The sequence below is a fragment of the Melanotaenia boesemani genome, chromosome 2, assembly GCF_017639745.1.
Source record: "Melanotaenia boesemani isolate fMelBoe1 chromosome 2, fMelBoe1.pri, whole genome shotgun sequence".
Classification (NCBI taxonomy): domain Eukaryota; kingdom Metazoa; phylum Chordata; class Actinopteri; order Atheriniformes; family Melanotaeniidae; genus Melanotaenia; species Melanotaenia boesemani.
In genome coordinates this window covers 34731188-34753150 of record NC_055683.1, presented here as the reverse complement: position 1 = coordinate 34753150, position 21963 = coordinate 34731188, and the positions used below count along the sequence as shown (strand labels likewise).

Sequence of the window (21963 nt, the reverse complement as noted above, 5' to 3'; positions counted from 1 at the left end):
TGGAGCTTCATTCTACATCATTAAATACTATAAGATGGCAATTTACCAACGATGTATCCTTGCTTATTATTTTGCTGGCATATATCAGAAATCCCCACATTACTGGGTTTGTGGATCAAATTGTTTTGTTCGTTCTTTCATTAAAGAAGAAAAACATAGATAACAAAGTAGGAAGAAAGAATAACAAATTCATTTTTAAGGAGATAATTAAGATTTTTTAAGCAGTTTCTAGTGAACTGTGAACAGTGATGCTGCCATTAAGTTTGAACACTTAAATGCAAAATAATCATTAACTTGTCACATTATAGAGAAATTAAGAGCAACAAAACCAATATCCTGCTTTTAAAACATTAATCTTATTTTATTTATTTTGTTTAAAACTTTAATAGGCTTTTCTCATATCTACAAATTATTATCTGCATAGTATTAAAGCAAACAGTGGATCTGTTAGCATGAATGCAAAAGCGCTGCAAACGCTTCCTGACAAAGATTTTCCATTGCTCACCTACAGGCATTTCAAAAACAGATTACCCAACCTGAAATATTTCAGACAGGCATGTTGATACAGGTTGTTCTGTTATCTGGGTTAGTCATGATCCAGTCATGATTTCTTCACTGTGCTCCTTTAGAAGTACAAATACATAATTAAATTAATTCCTTATAATACAAACACGCAAATAGAAACAGAAACATGACAAACATATAATAATAAAAAAGAGAATCTTTTATACAAAATATTTTGTATATTCTGTATGAAAATATTTGATTTCCCCTGAAACAGGACTATTTTATGCCAAATGAAATGTTGTAGGAGTGTCAGATTGAGGACTTTGGCAGCTTGGTGGCCACACATTGTTTGGTTTTACATCATGACAGGATAAGTCTGCTGAATGTGCTCCTGACTGAGCAGCATGTCACAAAGCAGGTGTCAGGTGTCCCATACTGTCCTCAACTTAAGCAACATCCTCTCCTCATCAGCGATCACAGCCAACAAGCCGCCACCGACCCCAGAAAGCACCCACCCACCACACACCCAGGGGGGAAGGAGAGGAGTGGGAGGAGAATAGTGGGTGAGCCCAGATCCAATGCGCCCCATCCCCAGGCCCACCCAGGCCTCCCCCACAGGTTCATGTGGTCCCTCCCCACCCCACCTATTCACCCATGATCTTGCACACTCATACTAGCACATGCATGCACACACTCACACACACACACATACACAAACACACACACCATCCACAGCATAAACACATACACACACACAACATACAAACGGCCCGGTCTCACACCCCTGGATCTCCCCCTACCAATCCCCCAAACCCCACTCAGCCCCCCTTCAAACCCTTGGGTCCCAGGGCAGCAACCAGACACTGGGGCATGCACCAACCCACACCATGGCAGCACATCTGGGCAGGCCTAGACCCCCGGGACATACGGACCCCACCACCCCAAAAGGGGGAGCCACTCCTAGGCACTAGAGCCCATAATCCCCACCCAGCCCCCCTCATAATAGCCTGGCTACCTATCCGAGGGCCGACGCAAACCGAATCAAGCACCACCAGTGGCCTCAACCCCCGCCATAAGGCGACCCCAACCGCAGGCCCCCACAGCCCCCCGACAGGGCTGGACCCCACCACAGAGCAGCCCAGTCCCACACCTTGGGAAACCACCAAGAACCCGCAACCACTAGTCACTCCCCACCATTTTCCAGCCCCCAAAGCAACAAAGTCACAGTCCTCCACCTACACTAAGTGATGGAGCTAATCACAGGGGACCAGAGGGAATGAAATTCAGCTTACTGGTTCTTTGAGGAGACAGACATTGTCTCAGTACTGATGTGGCCTACTCAGAGATTTCTGAACTGCTGAATACACAGATTATTTTTGGTTTTCCAGTTCACAAGGATAGTTTTCTTTGCAATGCATAATGCCGTGTGTATCATGTGTGCAGAGTTAATTGCCATATTAATGTCACCCAAGTCACCTAGTAGTAGGGCTGGGCGATTAATCAATAAAATCGATAAATTGAATTTTCCATTTCTGGAGATTTATTTTTATGAAAATCTGGAATTTTTTCCATAGTTAGTTAGCAGCAGACTTGGCCCTCCCTCCACACCAGAATGGTGTTTGTCTGACAGATTTTCAGTGAAGTGACCCTTCACTCACGCCTGGGATTTAGCTGTGCATATATCTGCAGTGAGAAATGTTGCTCTCTATGAGATGCAGAAGTCAACTTTAGCCCACAAACTCAAGTTAAGAGACAACCTTCATCAGGGGAATTATTTCTGCAGTGGATCCTGTATGATAAGGATTCAGATGGAAAGAAATCACGGATGCAGTTGTGTCGCATATTTCTATGTAAGAAGTCATTTATATTTATGTATATATATATATATTTCATTCTAGAATGCGCCGCTAGGTGGCAGCAGCAATTGTAGTAGCTCTGTTTTTAACTTGTGATTTTTTGCAATATAGCCGTCTTTTTGGGACATCGGCTGTCGATCTGTGTCTGTTCGGGTGGATTTTTTCGCGCTGGTCAGAGGCTGTGCTATACGGGAGATTTTTCTGAATATTTTTCTTTTTTGCAAGACTTGTTATTGTGAGTCTCCATGGCAACGAGACTTGTTTACCATCGGGATCAACTGATAAAACTCTCCAAACTCAAGATTATCAGTGAAACAACACTTCAAATCCCAACTGAGTTGAAAAGAAAGAGAAGAGGATGCAGGGCAGGAGCGAGGCAGAGAGAAAAACGGTGGCGATTCAAACCGTTTCTTCCAACGGTTGTTATGGGAAACGTGAGATCGCTAGTTAACTTTTATCAGCTTTGCAGCAATCTGCTGGGGCAGCGGCATCAGAACCAGAGACTTGAAAAGAATTAACAAACTGATCAAGAAAGCCGGTTCTGTGCTTGGAGTAACTCTGGAGCCGCTGGAGTTGATCATCAAAAAAAAAGAACTCTGTACAAGCTGACGAAGATAATGGAAGATCCTTCACACCCTCTACACAACGCCGTGACGAAACAACAGAGTGTGTTCAGTGGGAGGCTTGTTCAAGTCCGATGCAAGACAGAGAGATACAGAAGATCCTTCCTTCCAGCAGCTATCAGGCTGAAGAACAAAGCCCTTAATTAATTAATGTCATGTTTTACTAAAATTACTACTACTACAATATTGAATTTCCCTTTGGGATTAATAAAGTATTTTTCATTCATTCATTCATTCATATGATGGAAAAGCTATGACATTATATGCTTTATTTTTGTTGGCATTCATCTATATAAACAAATAAATAAAAGAAAAAAATCTATTAAAATCGGAAATCAGATTTGGTTATAAAAAATCTAAGGTTTTATTTTTAGGCCATATCTCCCAGCCCTACCTAGTAGACACAGTGTGGGGTTTGCAGGAAATTTACATTTAAACCACGTTGACTTATATTCACAAGCCTGGAGCCAGAACCTGTGAACGGGTGTGCAGGACCACAAGTCATGGAAATAGTTGTCAGTCGTGTTTTCAGTGCAGTGTGAGCAGATATTTAATTGTGACAGACCCATCCTGAACATTCTTTGTCCTGTATAATGAGTTCTATGCAGAATTTTGAATTGTATTAGTTGCATATTTGAATTTTTAGTCCTTTCAAAGGTGTTTAAACATATTTGTGACCATTTATCTTGATTAAAGTTACTGGATAAGTCAGCCTCCCATTTTGAAGTTGGAAAAAAGACAGACTTCTAGTTTAGATAATAGTCAATATGTTTTTAATAATAACTTTGGGGCGTCGAGATTCATTAATTCTGCTAACCTGATAGGTAGCTGTAAGTTTAATTGATTAATGGTATAATTTTTACATATAATAGATTTAAGCTTTCTGATAATTCAACATTCTAAAAACCAGAAAGCTGTCTAAACCACTGAACTGTTTGTTTTATAACGTTTATGTCACAAAGCCATGGATGTGAGGACCCAAATGCATGCAGACAAGGTATTGGACAGACCAGTGCTGGTAAAAAGGTTTTAATTAAGAAAATTTACCAGGAACAAAACGACAATGTTAGCAAAAACTCTGGCATGACATCTAACAGAAACTGACGTGGCAAGCGGAAAGCATTAACCACAGAAAAGCAACAGAAGCAACAGAAAGCAAGGGGGAAAGTGAAACCAATGGCTTAAATACACTGTAGGGGTAACGAGCCACATGGGGAGGCGAATGGACAAATCAGACCAAGTGAACTAATGAGCAGAAACCAAAAAACACAGATCATAATACTAAACGCCAAAAACCAAGAACATAAATCAAAAACATGCCCAGAAAAAGAAAGAACACAAGTAAAACAAGAAACATAAACCGTGAATCATGACAATTTATTAGAAATAACTAACAATCTTCACTGTCTGATTCCCTGGCATATGTTACTTGTTCATATGTTTTTCATTTATGCATCTTACTACTATGAGCAATTTCAATACAAAAAAAAAAAAAAAAAAAAAAAGTTTGTGAAATTTTGGATTTCCGACTTGGTCCCAAACGCATCACTGCTGGGTGCGTCTGTTCAAATTTTACTCTCCCTTCTGGTGCAGCGGAACGTCGTGTAAAAATCCTCCATCTGAAGGTAATTTAAGTGGTATTTAATGCTTGTCCCGTTAGTGTCAACTGTCAGTAGGTCAGTTCTGGTGGAAATCAGGGTGAAAAACTCAGAACCAAAACCAGGACTGTAAAGTTGAGACAAGCATCTACCACGTTGTGTTACGACGCTGAATTTCGCTTCCGATGGATAGATTCCGATTCACCTAATGTCTAACAAATGTCATAAGATGACCCTAATGTGCATTTTCACAAATAGAATAAAGGTTTCACAAATAAGAAACGGTGTTTTAATGTTGTTTGATGTTTCAGTTCAGGGTTGAAGAGTCTTAAGTGTTTTTTTTTATATATCAGGACCTGGTCTAATGTGGTCTAGGTTGCTACAAATTCAGCGAATCGGAAACTTTGCATCGACTTGTGTATTCACGTTGTTTAAGCTGAATGGAATTCTAATTCTTCCTGAATTTGCGGTGTTTACTTTACAATGATCAACTGTGTGTGTTTATTTATTTATTATTTCTAATTACTTGACTGATGACTCTATTAAGAAACCTAACATGACACATAAACATGTGCGCATGTGCAGAAGGCATTGGTAGCAGGAATGAATAGGTAGGATGAAATGTTAGAAAACCGGAGTTGCCCCCCCCTCAACCCCCCTAAATAGCGCTTGTAGAGAGAGACACACATTTGAGTATAGGGCATATGGGGGATGGGGGGGCATCTTCACTAGTCTAAAAACATAAACTTATCACAGTAGTAAGGGAATGTGTTTGGTTAATTATTTCTCCCTTTTAATGATACCAGTTGGTGTTGTTTTATACATCATTGAAAAGCCTGATTAGTCACCTTTTACAACGAAGTATAGCTTGCAAGGATTGGGCTTCTGTTAGAAGAGCAACACAACCCCACATTGTTCCTTTAGCTGCATGGATCAGTATGAGGACAGAGAGGAGGGAGTCCCTCATGAGAGCCAGAGCAAAGCTCAGAGGTGAGATTAACATCTTTTAATGTCCATACCTCTTTTCATGTCAGAGCTCAATACTGACATTACCAAACATCTGTATTCACAGGAATCAACCTGGACCTGGACCTAGACCTGGATTTGGACTTGAATCAGAACCAAAACCTGAACCCAGCTGTGTGTCCCTTAAGAGTGACAACTCAAAGCATTTAATCATTCATTTCAAATCAGACCAACGTTCAGCTGCAAAGAGGTGAGCTGTGTGTTAATGTTGTAACCAGGTTTCTGAGAATTTGCTTTTTTATCACTAGCCAGTGTGGCTGGTAGATTCCTGTAGTTACCAGCCAATCAGAATTTCATCTCATTTGAAACAATCTGCCTCAAGATGAAGCTTAGTAGATTTTTTAAACTTTATTTTTCTTGTGGCCAGTTTCAAGCTTTACACCATTCTACCACTGCCACATTTTGCCTTTTATTCCAGGCTTAAATTTAGCTCCTTATTTGGCTGCATTTTATTCAGGCATTTTGTATGTAAATTACACCATACATGCTAAAGTAAGCACGCAGCCAACAGATTTATGGCACATTATGATATTGTGTAGTGATGGCAGTGCCAGGATATATATTCCCTTTCCCATTCACCAATAGGCAAACCAATTTAATTTAATTTAATTTAATTTAATTTAGACTGGCCAAAGTGGGTTTCATGAAGTTTACGTTCAAACAGAAAGGTCAGATCAGTCTCTGTAACCTGAGAATAATCAAGAGGTTTCTGTCTCCGTAGTTGAGAAGAAACACAGCAAGTCCATAAAACTTCTTCTGGACCGACTTCAAACTGGTTCTGATGCCAGTCAAAGAGGAAAAACAGTATTTCCAGATCATGTTGGCCTCAGCTGAACTGTTCTTATGTTTCAGCCCCATTGTGAACATCAGGGTGAAGTTTGGCTCCAGAACAGAAACCCTGTTAGTTTTCATGTTGGAGAGAACATGGGACCGGTTATTCAAAAACTTTAATCCGGATAAAAGCTATCCAGATCTAGGAATCCCATTTTTTGGGATGGTGGATCACATAATCCGACTAACTTTTACCCTGGAGCTTCAAGGCAAAATAGGATTGGATCACTCTGATCCGAAATCCCGTTTTTCAGGATCGCGAGGTCCAGATTTCCAGCTTGTAAATCAATGTGTAATAAATCAATGGTAAATCAATTTTCCAGCAGCAGGCCGAGCCAGATTTGGACCACTTTCTGGATCCATCTGGTCTCTTTGACAACTCCCCTGAAAACATCTCTTTTAAACTTCAGCAGATTTTCTGATGATGTGTTTTCATCAGGAAATATTTGCTGAACACTGAGCTTTAATAAAATATCTGCTTGTTTATTAGGATCCATCAGAGACTAGAACCTGACCCAGGTCCTGGAGCTGAATCCAGCAGTGTGTCCTTGATGAGTGACCAATCAAATGAGCATTTGAAAGACTTGAAACGAAGGCGTGGACCCGATGGAAAGTAAGTTGTATGTCAATATTAAAAGGTAAAAGTCGAAGCTTTGATTTGAGTATTAAGCAGTGAATCTCTGCTGGCTGCATGATTCATATGTAAACCGTTAAATAATGTGAATTTCCTACATTCTCAAAAAATCAAAAGTACAAACTCCTGCTTTTTGATCATAGCACTCAAACTTAATTTGTATTTAGTTCTGGTCAAAATTAGTCAGTTTCAAAGCTGCATGTTTTCAGGGTCAGTGTGTAACTGATCCTCCTCCTTTCAGAGGAGAAGTCTTCCAGTTTTCATCCAGCTTCCAGTTTCATGAACCTGCTGATTTCTGTCTGCAGAGTGTTGCTGCTGCCACAAAGTGGAGCTCTGACATTGTTCCACAGCAGCCACACTCACAGAAAGGCTTAAACACTGAATACATTAGTCTGAATCAAACAAGTTGTTCTCTGTCAGGATCCATCAGAAACTTAAACCTAGAACTGGACCTGAGCCACGTTGTGTGTCCGTTTAGAGTGACTGTGTTTGTAAGAATGGTACTGACTATAGAGGCCGTCTTCTGGCTGTAAAGACCAAAGGTGTAGTTGAAGATTTCTGCAGGTCTGTGGCTAGTTTATACATTCTTTACTAAAAAAGTCTTGCTATTAAAACAGAAAAAGTGACACAAGAATAATCTAAACAAATAAATGAACAGTTCTTCTTTTGAGCAAATGAATCTAAGGACAGTCTAATGGACTAAAAGTAAAATTTATAGGCAAAAGAAAAGAGAGTGAACAAAAGATAAAATGAGGGGAGAGAAGAAGATAGAACAGATAGAGAGCAACAGCATCAGACAGACAACAAAGTTCAGCATCAGCCTGCCGATCTGTTTCTGGGTGTTATTGATATATGGCTTTTACTTTGCATGGTAGCGTTTTAACTTGCACTTTTAGATGTGGTGGTTAGACCAACTGTGTGAACCGATAATTGTTTTCTGAAGTGTTCCTAAACCCACGCAGTAATAAATGATCACGGTTACATGATCTCTTTTCATTTGGATTAATAAATTAAATTAATTAAAGTATTCTCCTTTGTGTTTACATGGAAATAGTAATTCCGAATTGAGATTTACATTGAAAACATATTCAATCTCCTTTATTCATTTCAGCTTAAGATCTCGAGGTTGCAAAGGTTCTGTTCTGATTGGACAGGGAGTGGATGTGACACATTTATGTCTACTGGAAGTTAAACAAACTCCAGCTCCTGCTTCTTTTCTTTTCAGCTACCACATAATAAGAATCATGTTCGCTTTGATTTTGATTATAGTGTTAAAGCAGCTCAACACTAGTGTATAAAAGGCTGTTATTGTTGAAGGACGTTGTCCGTTTCCTTCCTGCCGCTGGTAGGAAGTGATGTAATGTTCAGCAGCTTATTACTTGATTAGAGCGTGCAGCAAGAACATGCAGCGCCGCTGACAGACGGTGTTCACATTCCTGCTGACGACCCTCCTTATAGTTAATTAAACATTGGGTCTTTTTTCGTTCAAGTGTGCCTTTGTTTGCCTCTCCGAGTGTTCAGTGAGTGACGAGAAAAACTGTTACAACACTGAGTTGGCATAATAAAGTGCCTGGCCACTGAAGCCTGTGAAAGACAATCCCTGACCTCTTTGTCTTCAGTCCATATGTCCTGACCGACATAGCATCTTGGTGCCTGCTATTCATACATCTGACTTAGCGCCCAGTCCTCCCCTCCTAAACAACTAGCATACTACTAGTAGGGAGAGAGAGTACTGTATGTGCGTCATCGCAACAGGACCAGGGAACGATCATCTTCTCCCCTTTAAGAGCTCGCAGTGGTGCAGAAGGATGGGAAGCTGTCTGCTCTGATTGGACAGTTTGATTAGTCACCATCCAATCAGATAGACACGGACAAAATTCACAACCGCAACTTAAAAGTTTGCTTCTGTGGACAGGATGTTTGCAAAAGAACTTCTGTTATTTTCCACAAATACAAATTCTTTTTACAACCATGCAGATTCTCTTCTGCATGTTCGCAAACTTTTGGGAATTTTTCGGTCAGGTTTTTTTTAGTGCAGGATGACAAACTTTATTTACAAGTACAAACTCTGAAATGATTTGCAAACATTCATTTACATCTGCACAATCTTTATGATTTTATATCGAGCCCATAGATTCTTCCTGATTCCTCCACAGAGTGGACCAGCAGAGCTCAGAGCTTCCCAGTGGTCAGTCTGACCAGCAGCATCAAACACAGCTGGACTCCATATTTATGGTCTGTACATCTACAACAACTACTTTTCCATCTCTTCTGTCCACATCATCTCCATGCTGACCTTTGTAGACCAGTGGCTTGTCAGTGTGTCCAACATGAATCTGATGTTTGGCTCCATGATTTCAGTCTGATTGTTTCCTTCATATCGTTTCTCTTCCAGCTGCTGGAGGACAACATTATCATTTTTGTGAAGAACGAGCTGAAGAAGATCCAGAAGCTTCTTAGTCCAGATTTCCCAGATTGCTCAGTGTTGGAGGGTGAGGGTGAGGAGCAGAAGAGCAGCAGAGAGGCATTTGTGAAGATCACAGTGGACTTCCTGAGGAGGATGAAGCAGGAAGAGGAACTTTCTAAAGATTGAAGCTGCTGGATGAATGACACGTTTACTGATGTCTAAGAACATAGAATAACATTCAGATAGTTGTTGAGCAGTATGAAATGTTTATTTACTGATGTTATTTCTTCTTTTCATTCAGAACTTTTTTTCTGTAGTTTGTGGACGTAAACTAAAATCTGGTCTGAAGAAGAAGTTCCAGTGTGTGTTTGAGGGGATTTCTAAAGCAGGAAACCCAACCCTTCTGAACCAGATCTACACAGAGCTCTACATCACAGAGGGAGGGACTGCAGAGGTCAATGATGAACATGAGGTCAGACAGATTGAAACAGCATCCAGGAAACCAGACAGATCAGAAACAATCATCACACAAGAAGAGATCTTTAAACTCCCACCTGGAAGAGATGAACCAATCAGAACAGTGATGACAAAGGGAGTGGCTGGCATTGGGAAAACTGTCTTAACACAGAAGTTCACTCTGGACTGGGCTGAAGACAAAGCCAACCAGGACATCCAGCTGACATTTCCACTGACTTTCAGAGAGCTGAATGTGCTGAAAGAGAAAAAGTTCAGCTTGGTGGAACTTGTCCATCACTTCTTTACTGAAACCAAAGAAGCAGGAATCTGCAGCTTTGAAGATTTCCAGGTTGTCTTCATCTTTGATGGTCTGGATGAGAGTCGACTTCCTCTGGACTTCCACAACAATGACACCCTGACTGATGTTACAGAGTCCACCTCTGTGGATGTGCTGCTGACTAACCTCATCAGGGGGAACCTGCTTCCCTCTGCTCGCCTCTGGATAACCACACGACCTGCAGCAGCCAATCAGATCCCTCCTGACTGTGTTGGCATGGTAACAGAGGTCAGAGGGTTCACTAACCCACAGAAGGAGGAGTACTTCAGGAAGAGGTTCAGAGATAAGAAGAAATCCAACAGGATCATCTCCCACATCAAGTCATCACGAAGCCTCCACATCATGTGCCACATTCCAGTCTTCTGCTGGATCACTGCTACAGTTCTGGAGGATGTGCTGGAAACCAGAGAGGGAGGAGAGCTGCCCAAGACCCTGACTGAGATGTACATCCACTTCCTGGTGGCCTCAGTTTACTCAGGAGTGTTCACACAGATCTTCATAGAGGAGAGAGGACTGTACCAGGAGAAGGTGTTCAGCTTCGTCCATCTAACTGTTCAGGAGTTTCTGGCTGCTCTTCATGTCCGTCTGACCTTCATCAACTCTGGTGTCAACCTGATGGGGGAAAGAGAAACATCCAAGATTCCTCAAATACTTAATCTACAATGTGTAGATCAGTGGGCTGTGTACAAGGCCTTACAGAGTCCAAATGGACACCTGGACTTGTTTCTCCGTTTTCTTCTGGGTCTCTCAATGCAGACTAATCAGAGTCTCCTACGAGGCCTGATGACAGACACAGGAAGTAGCTCACAGACCAATCAGGAAACAGTCCAGTACATCAAGAAGAAGATCAGTGAGAGTCTGTCTACAGAGAGAAGCATCAATCTGTTCCACTGTCTGAATGAACTGAATGATCGTTCTCTAGTGGCGGAGATTCAACAGTTCCTGAGATCAGGACGTCTCTCCACAGAAAAAATGTCTCCTGCTCAGTGGTCAGCTCTGGTCTTCATCTTACTGTCATCAGAAGACCTGGAGGTGTTTGACCTGAAGAAATATTTGTCTTCAGAAGAGGCTCTTCTGCGGCTGCTGCTAGTTGTCAAAGCCTCCAGCAAAGCTCTGTAAGTACACATATAGTTGATTGTGTATAAATCTAGTGCTGATCAGAGACCAGTAAAGGTTGAAAGCTCAATTTTTCAGACATTAAGTTTTAAATTTTTTACAACCGTGTGTGTGTCTGCGCCAAGCTAGAGTTGATTTTGGTTGTGACAACCATACCTTTAGTTATACTGCTAGGCTTAGCCAGGTGGGGGGGCGTTGCATCATGCATTGTGCACTTCACTTCCTTGCTCTTTATTTTCAATGACTGCCCTTCCTGAGCCTGGCTCTGCTGGATGTTTTTTCTTACAGTGAAAAGGGATTTTTTTGTTTTGTTTCTCCTGTTTGCTGCTCCATCGATGCTCAGGATGGGGGACTGAATAAAAAAAAATTGTCTGATGCAATCTGTTGGTTTTCTGAGCAAGCCAATTAAACTAAACTGAATTTAAATTCACCATGTGGACATAATAACAAGCCTGACATTTCATCCAAGATCAGGACTGCTTAAGTTTTTATGACTGTCTCGGACACTCACTATCAGCACCGGATCCCCTCAGGGCTGTGTACCTTCCCCCTTGCTCTTCCTGTATACCAACAGCTGCACCTCCAGCCATCAGTCCATAAAAGTCATCCAGTTTGCAGATGACCCCACACTCATCGGGCTCATCTCAGACAATGATGAGTCTGCTTACAGAAAGAAGGTAGACCGGTTGGTGACCTGGCGCAGCCACAACAGCCTGGACCATCACCCAGGACATCAAACGGGAGCCAACCATCTGCTCCCTCATCTAAACAGCCCAGCAGAGGATGTTCTTCCTGAGGGAGCTAAGGAAAATCAAGCTGCTCGCCAAGATGTTGGTGCATTTATACACGGCCATCATCGATTCCATCCCCACCTCCTCCTGTCATGCTCCGTGGTACGGCGCCCTGTTTTTCCAGCTGTCCTGAATGCACCTCCTCTCCACACTCACTGATTGCTGATGCGCTCCACCTGTGCCAAGCCCTTTATTCACCTGCCAGTGACAACTCACCCCTGCCAGATCGTCTCGGTTTCACCCTGCACGTATCCAGCCTCTGTTCCCAGTCTGTTTCCCAGTATTACCTGTCTGTCTGCCTGCCCGTTGCCGACCCTTTATTCCTGCACCTGGACTTTTCGTCTCTGCCCGCTCCCTGAAAACTCAGCCTAGTCTGCCAGCCTACCTGTTGCCAATCCTGTATTCTGTTACCTGGATATTCGTCGCCGCCCGCTCCCTTAGTGTTACTCATCCTTGTCTGCCTGCCTGCTATTCATCGACCCTTTATTCCGGTATCTGGATATTCACCTCTGCTCGCTCCCTGATTACTCAGAGTTGTCTGCCTGCCTGTCCGCCGTTGACCCTGTATTTCTGAACCTGGACTTCTGCCTCTGCCTGCTCCCTTACTAGTAATTCTGCCTTGGTTGTTATCGGATTATATGGTTTACTGACCTCTGGATTGCTGACAGGATACTGTCTCTAGATCACGGACTCTATTACTTCTCTGACGGAGAAACGCAGAAGCGCTTGCTGCAGCCTTCATACCTTTGGACTTTCTGATCTCCGCAAGTTTCCTGAGTTCATTTCTATTAATTTCATTTTGTTAAATAAAACTCCATCACTTATCCCTGGGTTTCTGATTATTTATGAGTCCAATCTCCTGATACGTGACACCTCCATCACCGTGTGTTATGCTGGAGTCACTTCCAGGGACGGGCACAGACTGCAGCGCATTGTGTGTGTCGTAGAGAAGGTGCAGGCTCCCATCTCTCCAGGACCTGTATGTCTCCAGGATTCAGGGACGTGCAGGTCCGATCACAGCTGACACTTCTCATCCTGGACATGATCTGTTTGTCCCTCTCCCCTCAGGCAGGAGGCTGCGGTCCATCCAGACCAGAACCTCCCGCCATATGGACAACTTCTTCCCCTCTGCTATCAGACTCATAAAAACTAAATAACCTTGTATCAGATTCATGAACAATCAGCTACTCAGCATTGGACTCAAGTACCAACTCTGCCATATTTGCACTGTGTGGTTCACTTCACACTCACACACTTGTTTAGTTATACTGTCTTTATTGCATGACCTTATTTATTTATTTATTTCCCTTACTAGTCTATGTTCCATGTTCCATGTTTCACCATCGCATCAAGAAAAGTTCCTAGTTTCTGAAACCTTCACTGACAATGGCAATAAAACTGATTCTAATTCTGATATATTGTTTGTCTTTTTCTCTGTAATTGTTTCTTCAGATTAAGTGTGTGTGGCCTCTCTGAGAAGAGCTGTAGAGCTCTGTCTTCAGTTCTCAGCTCTCAGTCCTCCAGTCTGACGGAACTGGATCTGAGTAATAATGACCTGCTGGATTCAGGACTGAAGCAGCTCTGTGATGGACTGAAGAGTCCAAACTGCAAACTGGAAAACCTCAGGTCAGAATTAAAGTTTAACTACTTTTGTGTAATATCTTTGATATTAATATGAAATATTAATATTCAAAATTATTTAACTTTATTGGATAAAATCTAGATTTTTGGAGCACCACTCTTTATATTTTTTACACTGTAAAAAAAAGGGAATACCGTGAGTTGATGTTTACATAAAAATATATTTAATCAATCTCTATACGTCAGTGAGTTCAGTTTGAAGGAACAATTTTTCTTCCATAGTAACTACAGAAATGACAAAATAAAATATGAAATCATTTATTAACCACTGATAATCAGATTAACAGCAAAACAGCATGAAAGAGAGAAATAAGGAATGGTTAAGCGTCACTTTATGACAAATGAAAGTACTTCTGGGGGAAAGCTGTAAGAGAGATTTGTTTAAAGCAGAAAAACAGCAGGATTCTGATAGAAAGAGGATGAGGAAAAATTAACCAAATAAATGCTTTTTAGGCAGTTGGTATCTTTGTACTGCATGAGACTGGAAATATGGAAAAGTTTTACTAAATTAATTAAATTAATTTTCTTTCTTTCTTTTTTTTTATTTTTTTTTATTTAATGTTATTTATCCAGGGTACAAAAGATGGAATATGAATTTCCCTGGAATTTCTGATTCATTGGCAATAAAATAAATATTTTCAGGTCATAATAACACTGAGCATGTTGTAAATAGAGTCAGCAGAGCATCATCTCACTGGTAAAACCTGAACATGTAACATTTATCACAAACTGAGACATGAACTCATAAACTTGGAGCAAATGAAACAAAGTCAGTAGTGTGAGAAAAGTCCAGTGTCTGAACATTTGACGACAATCTATTTGTCTTGCAGCCGTTCCCTCTGATTTAATGCCATATACGTTGTTTTCTCTAGCCTGTCAGGCTGTCTGATTACAGAGGAAGGCTGTGCTTCTTTGGCCTCAGCTCTCACCTCCAATTCATCCCATCTGAGAGAACTGGACCTCAGCTACAACCATCCAGGAGACTCCGGAGTTAAGCTGCTGATGGCTGCATTGAAGGATCCAAACAAGCTCAGGTATAGAATATGGCAGCCCCACTGTCCTCGGTGTAACCAGGATGGGTAAAAAGCAGATAAAAATGTCCAAAACTGGGACTAATAATGTATATATTATTATCACATTGGTGTAGTGAGTCTTAAAAAGAGAACGTCTGCAGGAACAATGAGAATTATTAGTTGGTCAGAGTTTCTTCAGTGTGGATGTCTCTGCGTGTTAAAGGGACAGTGTGTCATTTCTTGAAACATCCTTTCTGTCCTCTGACATCGGATCAGAAACAGAGATGGTCCAGGACATGTCAGCCTAGCTTAGCATAAAGATTTAGAAATTCCTGTGCGTGCTCATGTTCTAATAAAGTTCCCATCATACATCACAGACCATTTACCTTTTAGCCATATATGGTGGATCCAAAGCTCCTGAATGTTGATACTAAATGATGCTCCTGGTATCTTTCTTCTTAGAGTGATGAATACCAATCTTATCTTTAATTTAGTTGCATTATTTGCCTCAAAATGCACATTAAAGGTCATGAGACGGAAGTGTCATGTGCTGACAGATGGAGGTGATACAGACATGAAAAATAACAAGCAGAATGCCAAAGAAGTAAATGAACCTGAAAACTGTTTGTCTACATTTCTAAAGTAACACTCAATACACATAAAAAAAACTTTATGTACAAATGGGTAATATAAACTTTCTGAATTTACACAGTTTACACTTCTAATATTTGTTTTCATTCAGTTGTGTTCTTACAGTGGTTCCAGATGTAAAATCAGGAAATTAAGTAATGGGATAATGATAACGGGTAACGGGCTCTGACACAGAACCTGCAGCTCTGTCGTCGCAGTTATGTTACGTGACACAAACATTTCAGAGGGCGGGTGCATCTCTTACAACTTGTGTGTGTCCAGAGGATGATGCAACATTTTGTTTCAAACAGTCAAAGTTCACAGATAGTTTAATAAATCGTTTTTATTGCAAGAAATATTATCCACCATTCACTCTGATCATTAATAGCGTATCAAGCAAGTCTGTCCTAAATCGTTTTTATTTGTTCCACCATTCACTAGGTGATGACCTATTTGAAATTAAATACAACATTGCCGTTGGTCGTGACATTTTATAAAGTTACTGGCATGTCCATAGTGGCGTTTGAAGGACAGAGATGTAACGTTTGTGGACCTTGACCACTGCTGGTTAGGACGTGATGGGACGACAAAATGTTGCTTCATTCTCGTCTCTCCTGGACTGACGGAGCCCAAAAAGCCTGCACCTGCTTTCACAGCGATGCGCATCACAGACATGATCTGGCGTGTCTCCAGCCCGGCATTTAAGTTTCTGTTGCCACGGTTACCAACTGCCATTTAGTCAGCACAATAATTTACAGCAATAAGTCTATTTGACCGGAACTTCTTTCATCGGTGTCCATTATCACTTTTTAATGGACACCCTTCAGCCAATCAGAATCAAGTATTCACCCAGACCATGTGTTACCCAGACCGTGCTTGTGGCCATTTATATTGATTAAGGGCGGCAGAGCGCTGCCCGGAGTGGCTAAGGCCAGCGCCTTTGTCCCCGCCCCTTTGAGACTGGCATCCCTCTGGACCAGTCAGGCTGCAGCTCACGAGGAAGCTGAGGCTGAAAAGGCTGCAGCCGAGGCAGGTCTGGAGGGGGAGAAGCCAGAATGGCTCCGGCCGCTCTTCCCCTCATGTTGTGCACCGGGAGAGTGTGTGTGTGTGTGTGCGTCGCGACCACCTCCTTTTCCACAATGGGTGCTTACAGTGTTTAGTCTTATGGTTAAGTTTACTTTATAGTGATAGTTTTAGGGCTGGGCTAGGTTAGTGTTTTATTGTGTTGTGACGATGGTCACTTTAGTTTATGGGCCTGCTGTGTTTTGTTTGGTTATAGTTTCCTCACCGAGTGGCTGTTGTGTCTTTGTGTGCACTCGGTGAGTGTTCAGTATAGGCTTTGGTTTGTTTCTTTCTGCAGGTCCGCTAACCCCAGCTCAGCTTTATTTTGTTTTACAGGTTGTCCATCACTTCTCACGGGAATTGTAAATAAATGTGCTTTCATTATAATTTACCACCTGTCCACGCCGTGTTCTTTGTTACGCGCTTCCATACCCCTAAATCGGGTCGTAACACCATGGTATAAAAATAATTAATTTTCTCTGCTTTGCTTATGATTTTCTTAGTTTTATATTTCTTCAAATTCTGCAACTTCTGCTGCTGTTCTTCACTGCAACAGTTTTTATTAGATGTGGGTATTAATGAATTAACCCATTAATTAATGCAGAAATTATTTTATGGCTCTAAATACATGTACACACGCAAACCACTGTTCACAGGAGGAAGGTACTGGGTAAGGATGGCCATCATCAAGCATCTCATCCATTCAGTGTATTTGTTGTCAGAGGTCCATTCCACCATAGATCGAATGTGAGAGCAAACTCACCAGTGTCAGCTACACTGTGGCCGACCGCACGCAGATACCACGTGAGCATAAATCCCCCTTCAGTGTCAATCAAACAGCTTTCTGTTTCTGCTTCTTCTTGTTCGGAGATGCTTCCTTCAGTTGGATGTATGTCCAGATGTTTGACTGCTCCTTTATCAGTGTAGAACAAAGTGTGCAGGAGATTCATGTTTGCATGCAGAGATGATGCTGCTCTGACTCCTCTCCTCCTTTCAGGGTGGAGCCTGCTGGAGAACAATGGTTGAGACCAGGTTTGAGGAAGTGTAAGTGTGTTTTCACTGGATTTATTACATTCAACCATCTTCATTCTGTCACGACTCATTCATCAGTCAGCATAAAATGTCAACAGATCAATAACTGCAGCTGGATTGTTTTTGTTCTCTCCATCAGATTCCTGTCCACTCACCATCGACACAAACACAGTGAACAAAAACCTCAAACTGTCTGACAACAACAGGATGGTGACATATGAGGAGAAGCTTCACTCGTATCCTGAGCATCCAGACAGATTCGATGAAAGGCCTCAGCTGCTGGGTGTAAATCTTCTGACAGGTCGCTGTTACTGGGAGGTGGAGTGGAGAGGAGACGTTTATATCTCAGTGACTTACAGAGGAATCGGGAGAAGAGGAAAAACCAGTGGCTGTTTGTTTGGTCACAACGATCAGTCCTGGAGTCTGTTCTGCTCTGATGATGATGGTTACTCTGTCTGCTACAATTACAGAAAAACACACATCTCTTCCTCCTCATCTTCCTCCTCTTCCTCTGTCTCTAACAGAGTAGCAGTGTATGTGGACTGTCCTGCTGGAACTCTGTCCTTCTACAGAGTCTCCTCTGATGCCCTGATCCACCTCTACACCTTCAACACCACATTCACCCATCCTCTGCTTCCTGGACTGGGGTTTTGGTCTGGGTCACTTGGTTCCTCAGTGTTTGTGTGTTGAGTTTAAAGGGTTTCATCCTGTTAGTGAAACTCTGACAGATGAACTGATATTTCAGTTTGTACATTCCTGCCTCTTCCACTTAAAAACATCTTCTCAGATTCATAGATTCAGTCACTGTCTCTTGAAAACTCTTCTAAATGATTTTGTGGAATATTCTTCTTCTTCCAGTCTTTTAAAGATGGGAGTTGATATACTTTGCGAAGGCAGATGTTTTTTTTTTTTTTGTTTTTTTTTTCTTGGTCCGTTTCCAGTAAAAGTTTCACACTAAATATTATTATACCGTGTTACGTTTGTTGACTTCCTGTTTCTGGGGCATTTTCGGAAGAGTTGGTGTAACTATGTGTTGCTGTGTTAGCTGGCATGGTGGTTGGTGGTAAATACAGTCGTCGTGTTTGTTGGACTTTGTCAACAATCATGTCAGCGCCAGTTACAATACTGAAGAGTATTTTAGTTTGCTTGGCTCATTCTGTCTTAATTTGGTCTAACATTATTATTGATGTTGATATTTTAATTGAATATTGATTTTCCAGATGATAAATCGGTCCTTTTTGTCTCAAAGTTTACCAAAGTGTTAGTTTTTTGTTCTGTTGAAATAAGTTTAATTTTATATTTAAAATATAAAGTTTGAAGAACTGAAAAATGTAATTAATGAATCACATTTTTTATTTAAATCTGTTAGTTTTCCAAATGATGTCTCATGCTTTATTTGTTATTTTAACATTTATGTTAAGTAAACCTTTTTATTCCTCCAAATAATTTGATAAAAAAAAAGGAAATGATGATTATTATTATTATTATTATTTAATAATATAATTATTTACATATTTAATAACAGTTCAGAAAGCCACGAAAAAAATTTAGAGATATAAAGTCGATGCCTTCGCACAGTTTAGAGATAAACTGATGAAACTAAATAATTTACATCACTTAGGGTAACTTTTACTCTGAACTGCTGATGCATTTAGAGCTTAAAACAATAAATTAGCTTCTAATGCTCTCATTACTCTATTCAGAGTTTGTTTCATTTTAAGAATAGAACAGCAGATTTATGTTGTTTTTACTTTAAAAAGGCTGACAAGAAAAATGAGAAGCGTATGAAGAAGTAAAGAACTTCATAATGAAGAAGAACATCGCAACGGTAATAAAACAGGGAAAGTGTAGCAAAGTATTGCAGACCACCTGAATACATAATTAACATCTCTTAAACCACAGTTGTTCTCTGATTTATGAATCCATTGAAACTGCAGGTGAATCTGATGCAGATGTGAGTGAAATGATGTGTGTCAGGCTTTTAAAGTACCATCAGAAGTCTTCATCTTCTTTCCTGACTACAGAAGAATCTGCAACATCAAAGAGGATTTCGTAGGACTCCAGGTTAGAAAAATTATTAATTACAGAACAAGTGTTACCAGTCATCCTAGGAGACTCATTGTTTCTTCAATGTCTCACTGGACTGCACCTACATTTTATTAACCTTTATTTTGCCAGTCCCCCACCCTGAGCCCATCTTTCCAGACCTTCATCTTAGGTGAGAAGCTGGTGACCTCCGTCTTTAGCAGAGTGAATGCACAAAAAGCCTCGGGCCCTGATAAGCTCACATGATGGGTGCTTAAGAGCTGTTCTACTCAGCTAGGTGGGGTTTTCATCAAGCTCTTCCAGCTACTCCACGTCACATGCTAAAGATTTTTATGACCTTAGACCCATTGTCATAACATCTGTCTAATGTAAATGTATGGAGAGAGTTGTGTGCACCCACCTCTAAGCATAGTGGCAGACCAGCTGGATCCACTCCAGTTTGCCTATAAGGCCAAGAGTGGAGTGAAGGATGTATGCTTCACTCTATTGGATACTGTGGGGAAGCAGCTGGATTCCACACACCAGGATTTTTTATATGGACTTTTCTTCAGCATTTAACAGTGTTAACATCTACATTTTAATGCACCAACTTGTGGAGCTACAGGTTCACCCAGCACCAGTCCTGTGGATTAACAGCTTCCTGCAGGACAGGCTGCAACAAGTGCTGGTTAATGGTTTTAAATCTACCAAACCATTTATAAAGACAGGAATCCCCCAAGGATGTGTTTTATCTCCTGTTCTCTGTCTACACTAATAACATTTCCCGTGGCAGTTTTTTAAGTATACCAATGATGTGGCTTTGGTAGCTTATGTGACAAATACAAATGCACTGTCTGCAGGTAAAAGCATTTCCTTGAATTTATACCGAACAACTTCACATCTGATCTGGTTAAAGAATCTCTGAAGAAAATGTCTACCATTTTGAGAAAATGTTTTCATTAGTTTTAAACGACTGAATAAAAACAGTGAATTAAAAGCTGAATTCTCAGGCTTTTTTGTTTTGGCTGGCTCTCTACCTCTTCCTCACCTCGCTGCATTTTTCAGCCTTTAACTGTTTGCCATCTCTATTTACCTGCTGCAATAGATTGGACTCCAACAACAATGGTTTTTGTTATGGTAGGCCAGTTAATCTTGATATATTTTTATGGTTTCCTTGGCTTCTTTCTATCTTTGGACCCAACCACTGCTGTAAATGTCTGATCAACCTGTTTTGCTTTTGCTTCTCTGGTCTCAGACACACCTTGGTTCATAGGACTGACACCTCATGGATCAAATATCCACCACCTCTCCTGCCTCATTTCAGCATCTCTTTATTGTAACCATTCACTTTCTATTTCTAGATGTGAGGAACAAACTTTTAAGGAAGTTTAACATGGTCTGTTTTTTTGTATATAATCATTTGACAAAAACTGAAACTCAACACAGGCGTAACAGGTTCTACCACTGGTTATGTTTTTGTTTACACAGGTTGTCCTTTTCAGGCACTGAGCGTTTGTCCATAGAAAGGTGTTTTCCACATTTACCAGTCATATGACACCTTTAGGCACCTAACAGGCAGCAGGTGTATATGGCTGCTTGAACTAACCACCATCCACCATATGAAGGACAAATTATGACACTGTGGTGGAATTTTGCCAGAGGTGAAGAAGTGGCTGAATTTTGGTCCTAATGTCTATTTTTATATCAAACTTTTAAAATCACAATTTTACTGATTTCTAAGCTCCACATTTTTACCATGGATGTTGCAGTTAATCAAGAAATCTCCACTAAAAAGGTTAAGACTTCAAAGCATTATTTTTAAAGCAAACCACAAGTTAAGAACTTTATTGCAGTTTAAAAATTTAGAAACAAAACATGTAAATTTTTCTTTTATTCATGAATCTAAGTAAACTTGCACCCCCAGCCTAAAAAAAGATAATAACCTGTTTAATCCCATTATACTTTAATATGAGATGATTCCTCAGTAAGGCAATGACGGAGGAATTAAAACTATTTGGGATTTCAGGAGTAAAAAGTAAACAGAAGTAGAAATGGGGTAAATGGTTGATGTTTGGCCAGCTTCCGAACAGCCTGCCAGAACCGCAGGGCTGCAGACTGATGTTTTTAAAAAGAGACTCAAGACCTACATTTCTAGCTTAGCTTTTAACTGAACTGTTGTTTTTAGGTGTGTGTGTGTTAGAGAGAAAGAGTTAGTGTGTTTTGTTATTTTATATTATCTGTAATATCTAAACATTGTTGATTCTGTTATGCAAAACATTTTGTGCTAATCATGTTTGATTAAGTGCTTTATAAATATGATTGACTGACTTTATGAGTGAAATTACTGTAAAAACATCTTTAGTGAGGGTGTAGACTGT

The 21963-nt window shown here is 40.7% G+C and overlaps 1 protein-coding gene across 4 annotated transcripts; it reads left to right on the top strand.

Moving 5' to 3' along the window:
* The first annotated feature begins 4520 nt into the window (after window positions 1–4520).
* Window positions 4521–20576, top strand: LOC121629515 (NACHT, LRR and PYD domains-containing protein 3-like). Of its 4 annotated transcripts, none has more exons than XM_041969126.1 (10): window positions 4521–4611; window positions 5452–5574; window positions 5657–5800; window positions 6932–7054; window positions 9232–9310; window positions 9471–11390; window positions 13635–13808; window positions 14696–14857; window positions 17526–17572; window positions 17700–20576. In XM_041969126.1, exons 6-10 carry the CDS (start codon window positions 9760–9762, stop codon window positions 18248–18250), a joined length of 2565 nt encoding a protein of 854 aa, XP_041825060.1. In that variant the 5' UTR covers window positions 4521–4611; window positions 5452–5574; window positions 5657–5800; window positions 6932–7054; window positions 9232–9310; window positions 9471–9759; the 3' UTR covers window positions 18251–20576. The 4 variants fall into 4 exon arrangements, with proteins under 4 accessions (XP_041825060.1, XP_041825070.1, XP_041825087.1 ...); XM_041969136.1 differs by having other exon boundaries at window positions 4540–4611; window positions 5391–5574; XM_041969153.1 differs by having other exon boundaries at window positions 4541–4611; window positions 5509–5574.
* Window positions 20577–21963: the final 1387 nt, after the last annotated feature.

What these genes read in the sequence shown, in the direction of transcription:
- LOC121629515 (XM_041969126.1), top strand. Translation starts at nt 9,760, where the DNA reads ATGTTATTTCTTCTTTTCATTCAGAACTTTTTTTCTGTAGTTTGTGGA. An exon ending in TGCAAACTGGAAAACCTCAG is followed by an intron (nt 13,809 to 14,695) that starts GTCAGAATTAAA and finishes TGTTTTCTCTAG; the next exon opens with CCTGTCAGGCTGTCTGATTA. An exon ending in AAGGATCCAAACAAGCTCAG is followed by an intron (nt 14,858 to 17,525) that starts GTATAGAATATG and finishes TCCTCCTTTCAG; the next exon opens with GGTGGAGCCTGCTGGAGAAC.